Source organism: Dufourea novaeangliae, unplaced genomic scaffold (genome assembly GCF_001272555.1).
Source record: "Dufourea novaeangliae isolate 0120121106 unplaced genomic scaffold, ASM127255v1 scaffold228, whole genome shotgun sequence".
NCBI classification, from domain to species: Eukaryota; Metazoa; Arthropoda; class Insecta; order Hymenoptera; family Halictidae; genus Dufourea; species Dufourea novaeangliae.
The window spans coordinates 3,655,531-3,667,160 of record NW_015374150.1 but is presented as its reverse complement, the minus strand read 5'-3'; the positions used below and the strand labels follow the sequence as shown (position 1 = coordinate 3,667,160).

Here is an 11,630-nt window from a genome sequence, read left to right as displayed (position 1 = left end):
AAATACTCAAGATATGTGTAAATAGTAAACAACTCAATAAAACATAAAAAATAATTACAGTAGTTACTTTTAATATATTTATATGTAACATTGAAAATAATCTTAGAGTTAATCATCCTTTTTGGCATGTATATATTTACCACGCATATGAAATGGTAAAGGTACTACAGAAGGACATGGCAATTGACCAGGAACTACACACATACAACTTCTTGAACAGTCAACACCAAAATTTGCAGGATTATCTTTCTTTTCTTGTGTTATGTTCTCTTCTCTCAAAACATCTTCGGATTTACCAACAACTTTCATAAGATGTCCTAGTATGTCTTCTTTAGATTTATTGTCTATGTCAATTAACATAGTTTTTCCATCGTCTGTATAAAATTGAGGTAAAATAAAAATATTTTTCTTTTAGTAGTTTTTTCTGTGAATGTATTTATTATTTAAAAGTAAAATTAAATCTTTAGCTATAGTACATACCATAGTAACATTTTACAAAAGGAGTTGGTGTCAAATTTTTAAATGTAACCACTTGCACGTTTGGGTTTTTATACTGAATTTGCGATAGATTCCAGAATATGAATTCTCTATAAATATAATAAACAATATTAAAATTACAACTTGGAGGAAGTACATGGAAAACATGTAAAACTTTATTGATTTCTAACATAAACTGTTTCATATAAAACATTATAAGAAATACATTAGTATATTCTTTCTTATTAGAGCTTATAAATTTATAAATAGCATTTTAAATTGAAACAAAAATATATTTTCTACAAACATAACCTAATACCTACCTAGCTCCTTTATGATTATGTCCGTGTACGTTATAATTAATGGAAAATATTTGTATCTCATTTTTTAAGACTAATTTACCAGCGTTTAAATATCTCCACGTTCTTCGTATAGGCGCCGCACCAATCATAAACGGCATATTGCCTGTTTTTTAAATAAAACTATCCACCGGTGAAAATTACCTCTACCTCTTTCCCGATCGTCTCAAATTGAACACATCATTCTTGACGAGTTGAAATATGAAAGACCTGTATTTTCGTAAGTTTCTTTCATATCAATTCATTTACAGAATAAACTAGAAAGTTCAAAGCATAAAATGATGTATTTAGTATTAAGTTATTTCATCATATGTATATGTTTTATTTATATTAAATTTTCATGTTGATTTACCGTAGGTATAATGATAAATTTGTCACGGAAAATCAGCAGACTTATATCTAAATAGGAAGGTATATGTACCGAGAAATTAAATCCTCTCCAATCGTACATATTAAATGATACACATCATCAATTGAATTTGTGTAAAACATCTCGCTATAGGCATCGATTTTTATTTTGAAGAATTCTATCATTTTATTGCATGACCACTTCACCGTTCGGGTAGTCAGTTTGCTACAGTTACGGAGTGATCTTTTTTTCGGAATACCGGTTCGATTACCGATACATGCTCTGAATTCTTTTTTCCTTTCTCTTTTCAAAGACGTTATCAGTATTCGTTGTGCGACCAGCTGTTTACATATAAACTTCCAAATTTATTTCGGGGTGAGTTTTAATATGACGATACGTGACTATTTCAGAGAATATTATAATTTCACAATATTATCAGTATTTATAAAACTCATATGCACAGTTTTTGAGTTAACATTACTTATTTAATTTTGCCTGTGAATTCAGTGTCACCTATCTCCATATGCTCAGATCATTTCTTGATTAGATGTTTAATATATCTTGAATTACATATTATTTTATTTAGAAAAAAAGAAGAGGGACATTAATATGGATTCATATAAAAATGCCAAGAATGTTCGACAAGCATATATTGATTTTTTTAAAAGCAAAGGTCACGAGTATGTTCACTCTAGTTCTACAATACCTCACGATGACCCAACATTGCTTTTTACAAATGCTGGAATGAACCAGGTATGTCAAAGAATATATTATCTGTTGTGTGTATTAAATTGCACCATTGAACTTATTGATGGTTTATTTTAGTTCAAACCAATATTTCTGGGCACAGTAGATCCTAACAGTGATATGGCAAAGTATGTAAGAGTTGTTAACAGTCAGAAATGCATCAGAGCTGGAGGGAAGCACAATGATTTGGATGATGTTGGCAAAGATGTTTATCACCATACATTTTTTGAAATGATGGGCAATTGGTCTTTTGGCGATTATTTCAAAGTAATTATAATGTTTATAGTTAATTACAGAAATGTTATACTTCTTAGTATTATTTCTATTTTCAGAAAGAAATCTGCACATGGGCCTGGGAATTTTTAACGGTCAAATTAAAACTACCATCTGACCGATTATATGTAACTTATTTTGGTGGAGATGAGAAGAATAATTTGAAACCAGATGAAGAGTGCAAAGAAATCTGGCTATCTTTAGGGTAATTTCATATTGAATGCTTTACTTAGTCCCCGTGCTACTTTTTAGAGAATATCTTTCATTCTTCTTTATTTTCTTAGAGTACCTCCTACGCATGTGTTGCCAGGAAGTATGAAAGATAATTTTTGGGAAATGGGAGAAACAGGGCCTTGTGGGCCGTGCAGTGAATTACACTATGATCGTATTGGCAATAGAGAGGTAGCTCATTTAGTCAATCAGGATGATCCAGATGTTCTAGAAATTTGGAATCTTGTGTTTATACAATTTAATAGGCAAGTCATTTATAAGATACAAGATTTGAAAGAATTTTCCTTATTTCATGTTGTATGTTCGTTATAGAGAGTCTGATGGAAGTTTGAAATCATTACCAAAGAAACACATTGATTGTGGCTTAGGCTTGGAAAGATTAGTGTCAGTTATTCAGAATAAACGTGCTAATTACGATACAGATTTGTTCATGCCACTTTTTGAAGCTATTCAGAAGGGCACAGGAGCACCACCTTATCAAGGCAAAGTTGGCACAGATGATAAAGATGGCATAGATATGGCATACAGAGTTTTGGCTGATCATGCTAGAACTCTTACAATTTCTCTTGCTGATGGAGGTGTACCTGATAACACTGGTAGAGGGTGAGTTATGCCTTATGAGTTATATCAGTTTCAATTTATTTGTATATGTATTAATATAGTAATTTATTATTTAGGTATGTACTGAGACGAATTTTGAGACGCGCCGTGCGTTATGCAACGGAAAAATTGAATGCAAAGCCTGGTTTCTTTGGAACATTGGTGAACGTCGTTGTACAGATACTTGGTGACATTTTCCCAGAAGTAACTAAAGATCCACAATATATAATCGATATTATTAATGAAGAAGAAGCTCAGTTTCTTAAAACTTTGTCACGTGGTCGAAATTTATTAAATCGTACTGTAGCGAAATTGGAATCGTCTACTATTGTCCCTGGAGATGTTGCTTGGCGTTTGTATGATACATACGGATTTCCTGTTGATTTAACGCAGCTCATGACAGAAGAAAAGGGTTTAAAAGTGGACATGATAGGCTATGAAGAAGCGAAAAAGCAAGCTCAGGTAGCATATAAAGTACTTTGCAATATTGACTCATTATTTATATTGTAATTAGAATTCTTTCATTTACACTAGCTTATTTCTCAAAGCAAAAGTGGCGGTGTGGATGATCAAATTAACTTGGATGTTCATGCAATTACTGAATTACAAAATAAAGGAGTCAAGCCCACTATAGACTTGCCGAAGTACAATTACACGGTTACCGGTGATAAAATGTGTGAAGAATATGAATTTGCTCCTTGTATTGGCACTGTAATTGCCCTTAGGCATGCCAAAACTTTTGTCGACGAAGTATTATCAGGAGAAGAAGTCGGAATTTTATTAGATCAAACTAACTTTTATGCTGAGCAAGGTGGACAAATATACGATGAAGGATTCTTAGTGAAAACTGACGATGAAGTAAATAATCAATATATACCTTACTCATACGTATTTATGCATAACTAACAATATTTATTATTCAAGGAGACAGAAGTTCGGATAAAAAATGTTCAAGTCAGAGGCGGCTACGTTTTGCACATTGGTACTGTAGGTCAGGGAATTCTGAAGAAGGACGATAAAGTTTACTTGAATATAGACACTACACGTAGGAGGCTTGTAATGAGCAATCATACCGCAACGCATGCTCTTAATTACGCGCTTCGAAAAGTATTGGGCACGGAAGTGGATCAGAAAGGTTCTCTGGTAGCACCGGACCGCCTTCGTTTCGATTTTACGAATAAAGGTTCGTGAAAGCAACATGCTTTTAATCATAAGAAATAATACAAAATATGATTTTAAATAATTTTTTCCAGGAGCTATGACTTCAGAACAAGTGAAACAAGTGGAAGAAATTACAAATACTATAGTAAAAGAGAAGAAAAAAGTTTTTGCCAAGGAAAGTAGTTTAGCATTAGCTAAAACTATTCAAGGTTTACGGGCTATGTTTGAGGAAACATATCCGGATCCTGTAAGAGTAGTTAGCATAGGTGTCCCAGTTGAAGATTTAGAAAATGATCCTTTGGGTCCTTATGCGGTGCAAACCAGTGTAGAATTTTGTGGGGGAACGTAAGTAAATTGAAATTATACAATATAAAATGGTTCGCATTATAAATATATACTAATTGAAATTTTTTTTAGGCATTTGCATTGCACAGATCACATTGGAGACTTTGTTATAGCCAGCGAAGAAGCAATTGCTAAAGGTATTAGGCGTATTGTAGCTCTCACTGGTCCTGAAGCAACAAAAGCTCTGAAAAAAGCAAAAGTGCTACAGACTCAATTGGATCAGCTTCAAATGACTGTAGCAATCGACAAGAACTGCGTTAATTCAAAAGAGCACGTAAAAAGAATAGTCGAATTAACGGACGACATCTCACGTGTTACAATTCCAAGCTGGAGAAAAGTATATTGAGTTAAAAGTTTTTTTTTACAATATACTGTTATAACATTTTGTAAGAGATACGAATGTATTGTATACATATATTACTTCTGCCAACAGGACAAGATGCGTAAGATGTTGAAAGATCTGAAAAAGACACTCGACGACAAAGAACGCGTAGCAAAAGCGGCGATCGCTAATACGGTGGTAGAAACTATTCAACAAATAATTCAACAAAACATTGGATGCCCAGTATTGGTAGAGGTTTGTCAAGCATACAGTAATACGAAAGCTTTGGATTCTGCTCTTAAAAAGATAAAAGCTGTGTCGCCAGAAACAAGTGCATTACTTGTCAGCGTGGATCCTGACGCTAAGAAAATATTTGCACTTAGTGCAACGTCTAAGGTAAAATTAAACATAAATAATTAATCATTTAAAAAAGATATATAAAATAATTATTAACTGATATTATGAAACGTAATAGTCCGGCGTAAACAAAGGATTAAAAGCGAATGAATGGATCCAAGAAATTGCTCCTCTTATGGGAGGAAAAGGGGGTGGAAAACCCGAGTCCGCTCAAGCTTCGGGTACCAATGTTTCCTGTTTAAATAAGTTAATACATACAGCTAAAAACTTTGCTAATTTAAAGCTTGGAATTACAGGTGAAAACCCTTCTTCAAGATATATAAATATAAGAGTAACATAAAAAAATGTCTGAGATTTAAAAAAACGGTTTCTCATTTACAGATTCTGTCAGAAATGATATTTTAAATAATCAACCGGAAGTTGTTGAGCATTTGGTATGCTCTAAAATTTCCGAAAACAAATTAACACTTTTTGGTAATGTTGGAAGTGTCAAATGTTACCGCGCTCAAATAGCAGCAAAGTATAGTGGTAGGGAAATAATTTTAGTGCAGTACAAGACTAATGGTGGAATTTCCAGAGACATAAGACTTGAAGGAAATGGTTTTGAATTATTTGATAGCAGTGCCATTACTTTCTATTTAGCAAATGATCAGCTGAGATGTTCGAGCGATTCTTATGCATTTAGTCAAGTTTTACAATGGATAAGTTATACTGACAATCATATTCTGCCAGCAATGGCTGGATGGGTTTTTCCTTGTATTTCAGAGAATGTATCCAGTAATATGAAAACGATTATAAAAACGTCGAAAGAAGATGTTCTTTCTTCTTTGAAAAAATTAAACAACATACTGCTTGCAAAAACTTATTTAGTCGGTGAAAGAATTAGTCTTGCAGACATTGCTGTGTTCACTACCTTAATACCTTTATATCAGTATGTTTTTGATCCAGAGTGTAGGAAACAGTATACAAACTTGAACAGATGGTTCCATACCATATTAAATCAACAAGAAATTACTTGTGTATTAAAGAACTTTAAGTTATGCGAGAGAGCTGTAAAATGCTAAGAGATGATAATCTCAAAACAATGATTTTTATAACCGTTTTTATTAAGAAATTTTTATTATAAATATATAGTAAAATTAAGTAGAATTTTCATTGTTTTCCAATATATTCTCCTGTTCACTTTTTTTTCTCTGCTTATCGTATAAAATCCTTACCTCTTTCAATAAAGTGGATATGTTTGTACCTATTTTAGCAGAAATTGGTATGATTGGTATACGAACTTTTTGCTTAAGTATTTCCAATTTTTCCTACAATTATAAATTAATTGCATTACTATATCTTTTCTGAGGATTTTAACTTATAAGACAGATATAAAAAATACGATGACTTACTTTTGCTTCCGGCAAATCAATCTTATTCGCGGCAATAAGAACCGATCGTTCATTTAACTTTATATTGAATTGTGTAATTTCATTCTTTAGGGTTTCAAAATCTACCCAAGGTTCATCAGAGGTAGTATCCAGGATAAATAGTAATGTTTTACAACGTTCAATGTGTTTAAGGAATTGTATACCAAGACCTTTATTTTTATGAGAATCGGCTATAAGTCCTGGTAGATCAGCCACTAAAAAATATATTAAAAACAGTGACAATACAATTGAAACGAAATATTGATAAATAATTAAATTATCAACCTGCAATTTGTTCGTAGTCATCATATAATACCATCCCTAAATGAGGTTTCAACGTAGTAAACGGGTACGCAGCTACTTTTGGCCTGGCCCTAGTTATGGCTCTTAACAAAGTACTTTTGCCAGCATTTGGAAGGCCAATCTAAAATATATTTGTGAAATATTTTATAAAATATTTTTTCTTTTCATTCAATATTTTCAATTAGTGTGTAACGGACTGTACTAATAAGGTATGAATATTAAGAATCACAATTCACACATACCAATCCAATATGTGCCATACTTCTTACTTCTAACACATATTGTAAATCTTCTCCATGTGCACCATATTCACATATACATGGTGACTGTTGCAAATTCGATTTAAAAAATGTGTTTCCATGACCACCAGCACCACCTCTTGCGGCAATAAACATTGATCCTTCTTTAATCAAATCACCTACTATTTCTCCTTTTATATTTCGTACAATAGTGCCTAGAGGAACATTTACTATGGTATGCTTAGCAGTTTTGCCAAAACAATCTTTATTACGTCCCCTCTCTCCATTTTCAGCTCTTAAAACACCACTCATATGTGAAAAGTCTTTAACATTTGCTGTTGCCTGTAAAATTTTGTTTCTAGTTACACTTAAGTTTAATATTAAAGTGTCAGTCACATACCTCAAAAACTACATGACCACCGTGTCCACCATCTCCACCATCAGGTCCAGCCATATCATTGACCCACAATTGCAAAAATGATATTTCTCCATCCCCACCTGTTCCTCCAGTAGCTCTTACCTAAATATGTATATGGATTAAAATTTGTAAGTATTATATAGAAGTTAAGTTATTAGTTTCATACTTGCTTAATATCGACGAATGTGTTTTGTGCATCAGTTGGTGCTTTTGGCTTTAAACTGCGTAATGGTTTGGAAATATCTTCTTGGTGGTGAAACGAGTTAGAAGTGTAGAATGGTTTAAATACATTTTTGTTTATATTCCTACATCTTTGTACAATTATAGGAATAATATTCGTAACATCTTGTTTCCAATTAGCATTATGTAAAAATAATGTTCTTGTTTGACGAAAACAATGCATCTGTAAATAATTTAATTTTTAAGCAACTAAATTATACGATGTTGTGCTAATATAATATTTTTGTGGTGTAAAACAAATCAAATTTTATTAAAGTGTAATTACATTGACTTATATTTTAAATATATACATTACAATAATGCTATCTTGAAACTGAAACATTTAAATTATCTTCCAAGATATTTGCAATTAAATTTTGATGGATATCAATAATTCTTTTTCTATACAAAGGTAAATAGTCAGATTTATAAGTTATTCTATAAGTTCTTTTCTGTACTTTGTCCATAGGAGACTCATACAATCGCACAAAGTTAATATCACTAATAATGCATCCACAATGATTGTACAGTACTGTATAAAATTCAGAGGAATCACATTTGTCATTAACACTGAAAGTTATATCAAATTCATACGTATGTGCATACGAAGTATTTCTATTTGGAATATTTATCATTTGATATATATTTTTCCATGAAAAGTTATCATTACCATGGTGGGAAATATTTATTTTGTTGTTAGGAACAATGTTCTGTGCATTTGGAGGCTCAGACTTAACAAATACATGAGTTAAAGCAGTTTCAGAATGAAACTGCTTATCCAAACCACGATAGCCAGTTACTATGTAATTTTGAAAAGACGACCATATGAAAGGTTCAATTAGACTTAATACAAAATTTCCATGTGCCGCCATTTCTGTAATTTTCCATGAATCATTCCAATGTCTTTGTGGATTATCAATAGGTGTGCCACCCTGACCATTACACAAAGTGACTAATATTTGACCATTACTTTTCAATATTGTTGTTGCATTTATAAAGAATTGTTTTAATAACTCTCTATTTTTTTCTAATCGCATTTTACCACCAACATGGGGAAAATTGAATACAATTTTGTCAAATAATTCAGCTTTTAATATTGGATGCTCTTTTAAGTTTGTTGCATCAACACCTAACAGTACACGAACATCTGCAAAGAAAAGCATAGAATTCTTTAGATAATTACACAAGGTGATTGTACAAATACACATTTTTAGTTCGTTATTTAAGTACTAACCATTATTTGTTAAGTATTCTATGTTTTTCTTTCCAAAATCTTGACTAACACTGGTTTCATAGCATGTAGCAGTAATATTAATATTTAAATTTAATTGGAAAAGTGTAACAGAAAATGAAAAATTACCCTCTCCTAATAAAAGTACAGAATCATTCTCACTGAACAGAGCAAGTTTCATTGTATTAACAAATAGCTGCCCTTTTGCTGTTATGTTAAAAAATTAAGATTTGGTTACACTACAAATTTCTTATTTGTGTGAATTGACTTGTATACAATGCATCGGAATAACTAACTAACCTTAATGTGAATCGTAAATATGTAGAATATGTTCTTAATTCGTATCACTAATTTTCAGGAAATCTACTTGCGTATCATTATTTGTTACAATGAAGTAACAACCAATATTAAGAGATGAATAAATAATTCTACATACACTCTATAATAGAGTAGTATGTACACTGTCGAAAAATAAGTATCAATTGGTATAGATTAAATACCTTACAGAAGATTCCCTTCTGCCCGTTCGCTGTTAAGTATATAAAAATATAAGAGGTCATACGTTCAAATCCCGTAGGATCTATTATTGTTTTTCGCGTATAAAAAAGTAGTCACGCTTAATATTGCTATTATGAACGCGTATATGTATTATTATGTAAATTTAAGCAAAATATTTTATTTCTCCATACACAGGCGATTTACAAATTTTAAATTCGAATAAATAGTGTTTATTCTATGGAATTAATGGAATTCAGGAACACCTAATAAACTACATAACAATTAAGCTTAACATATAAAACCTGACGAGTTTTTAACTTTCTATTCGATAGCAATTTATATTTGTATTCTCATAACTGTTAAATCAACGTAAAATGCGCATGTAAGTGCATTTTCAAACTAGCTTTTTCAACCTCACTACATATCATGCATTTAAGGCGTAGGAAACCGGTTTCATCAAATGTATCTACGCATCTTTTTTAGATTTGTAATAAGTTTTCGACGTGAAGAAATGTTTTCATTTAATTGGTTGTAAATAACAATGTTAGAACCATTATGTTTTGTGCATCAGGTTGCCCAATTTTTTAAAATTCGTGTTCTAATTTATTCTATTGATTAATGAAAGAATTAAACTGCGCTATGTAAACACATCGCGCAATCTATTCTCGAAAATTTGTTATTTCAATTCGTTTTAGATGGACAGCGTTATTAATGTATAATGATGCCTTTGCTGTTCTTTTCTCGAAGTTTTGAAACTGCAATGTTTTCCTGAACGCCATCTATCATAAATACATTCCGTCAATTTGACGATGGCGCCAAAGTTTATGAAATACAATCTGATAAATATTACTAATTACATAATAGATCAAAGCTTTTCTTCATGGAGAAAATGAAGAAAACATAGATTTGGCAATACTGTAGAAGTTCGGCTAGCTGATCTCTAGTTGGGTCGAAGTTCATTGTTTAATTACTGGCAATAAATAAAATTATTGTAAAGAAGTGATGCGTAAATAAGACTTATATGTAAAAATTTACCAATTACATTATAGAAAAGGAACGTGTAAAAAGTATATAACATTACTAAAACATCCATTACGATGTATTTAGAATAAGTTATCTTATAGATAAGTAAAGAAATATATACTTTCGCGCGTCATGTTTCATGAGTGCCTTTAAACCGAAGCATTGCATATTTTTCAGAATTCATGCCTTATCGGTATCGTCGGATATTGACACTAAAATGTTAAGAGAGGTATGTAACCCACAGACCTATATAGAAAATAGATATTAAACATTACCTAATGCATTCATTTGATAAAACATACATACAACAATAATCTATATCCATACGGTAACACGCGCCTTACAAACATTTGCAAATATCATCTTTGGCCAACATGCAAAAGTTCGTGATATAATAGTACGACGAATGAATGAAACTATTTTTACACGATAATTCGATGAGTGTGTTACGAATTTAGAATCGTGAATTCACTCTATGATTCTGTTTTTACGTTCGTTAAAATATTTGCGAATCGGTGGATACTCAGGCACGATTAACCGCATCGAAACGAACTATGCATTTATAATAATCGATTTGTTATTCTCATTTACCATTCTATAAAGATTTAAATAAGATGCACAATTCAACATGCCTCCAAGTGACTGAACAGTTATGTATGTTCATGTACTGTATTTTTACCGACAATTTTGTAATTACTTCCGGTGGTTTACCAAGAAGTATAATTTTAACTTTGTTGCTATCTTTATCCATACTTATTGAAAAACATTAACTACTGAAATTCCTTCTTTCGAGGTATAAAAATTTGCTATAATTCCCATACAGTGAATGTCGGTCATAGAAGACACTACAATCTGTTAGTTCGAAATTATATGCAAAAGAAAATTTATTATTCTACCGAACAACCCGAACGACCCCTGCCATAATCACCCTCATGCACGTTTCAACATATGTTCGAGACAATTGAAACGTCAGGTGTTCGTGTACTCGCCTATACTTTATAATACCGTACTTAGTCTTCGTATAAGTACCTTGGATATATCGCAGCACACAAGTCCACGAATGACC

The 11,630-nt window shown here is 31.8% G+C and overlaps 3 protein-coding genes across 3 annotated transcripts; 1 reads left to right on the top strand and 2 right to left on the bottom strand.

Annotated features, from left to right (window-relative positions):
• Nucleotides 1-12: 12 nt before the first annotated feature.
• On the bottom strand, nucleotides 13-1,024 carry LOC107191737 (probable 28S ribosomal protein S25, mitochondrial). The gene is made up of 3 exons (XM_015580838.1): nucleotides 801-1,024; nucleotides 481-587; nucleotides 13-374 (listed from the first exon to the last, which is right to left on the bottom strand). The coding sequence occupies exons 1-3, from the start codon at nucleotides 935-937 to the stop codon at nucleotides 109-111; spliced, it is 510 nt and encodes a 169-aa protein (XP_015436324.1). The 5' UTR covers nucleotides 938-1,024; the 3' UTR covers nucleotides 13-108.
• Nucleotides 1,025-1,436: 412 nt separating this feature from the next.
• Nucleotides 1,437-6,335, top strand: LOC107191773 (alanine--tRNA ligase, cytoplasmic). The gene is made up of 14 exons (XM_015580874.1): nucleotides 1,437-1,560; nucleotides 1,772-1,938; nucleotides 2,011-2,199; nucleotides 2,265-2,410; nucleotides 2,490-2,685; nucleotides 2,753-3,039; nucleotides 3,114-3,498; nucleotides 3,571-3,894; nucleotides 3,961-4,219; nucleotides 4,290-4,542; nucleotides 4,615-4,879; nucleotides 4,976-5,260; nucleotides 5,340-5,517; nucleotides 5,603-6,335. Exons 2-14 carry the CDS (start codon nucleotides 1,795-1,797, stop codon nucleotides 6,283-6,285), a joined length of 3,594 nt encoding a protein of 1,197 aa, XP_015436360.1. The 5' UTR covers nucleotides 1,437-1,560; nucleotides 1,772-1,794; the 3' UTR covers nucleotides 6,286-6,335.
• Nucleotides 6,336-6,360: 25 nt separating this feature from the next.
• On the bottom strand, nucleotides 6,361-9,568 carry LOC107191552 (mitochondrial ribosome-associated GTPase 2). Its single transcript, XM_015580615.1, has 7 exons — nucleotides 9,544-9,568; nucleotides 7,760-7,996; nucleotides 7,576-7,695; nucleotides 7,179-7,517; nucleotides 6,919-7,057; nucleotides 6,616-6,848; nucleotides 6,361-6,531 (listed from the first exon to the last, which is right to left on the bottom strand). Exons 2-7 carry the CDS (start codon nucleotides 7,994-7,996, stop codon nucleotides 6,361-6,363), a joined length of 1,239 nt encoding a protein of 412 aa, XP_015436101.1. The 5' UTR covers nucleotides 9,544-9,568.
• Between the last annotated feature and the right edge of the window lie 2,062 nt (nucleotides 9,569-11,630).

Bases quoted from the DNA above. Each gene is read 5' to 3' on its own strand.
- LOC107191737 (XM_015580838.1), bottom strand. From the start codon at position 937: ATGCCGTTTATGATTGGTGCGGCGCCTATACGAAGAACGTGGAGATAT. The intron at 588-800 runs GTAGGTATTAGG...TTATATTTATAG, and splicing joins CATAATCATAAAGGAGCTAG to AGAATTCATATTCTGGAATC. The intron at 375-480 runs GTATGTACTATA...AATTTTATACAG, and splicing joins TTTTGTAAAATGTTACTATG to ACGATGGAAAAACTATGTTA.
- LOC107191773 (XM_015580874.1), top strand. From the start codon at position 1,795: ATGGATTCATATAAAAATGCCAAGAATGTTCGACAAGCATATATTGAT. The intron at 2,686-2,752 runs GTCATTTATAAG...CGTTATAGAGAG, and splicing joins TTATACAATTTAATAGGCAA to TCTGATGGAAGTTTGAAATC. The intron at 4,880-4,975 runs GTATATTGAGTT...TTCTGCCAACAG, and splicing joins CAATTCCAAGCTGGAGAAAA to GACAAGATGCGTAAGATGTT.
- LOC107191552 (XM_015580615.1), bottom strand. From the start codon at position 7,996: ATGCATTGTTTTCGTCAAACAAGAACATTATTTTTACATAATGCTAAT. The intron at 7,696-7,759 runs GTATGAAACTAA...ATACATATTTAG, and splicing joins CATTCGTCGATATTAAGCAA to GTAAGAGCTACTGGAGGAAC. The intron at 7,518-7,575 runs GTATGTGACTGA...AAAATTTTACAG, and splicing joins GTGGTCATGTAGTTTTTGAG to GCAACAGCAAATGTTAAAGA.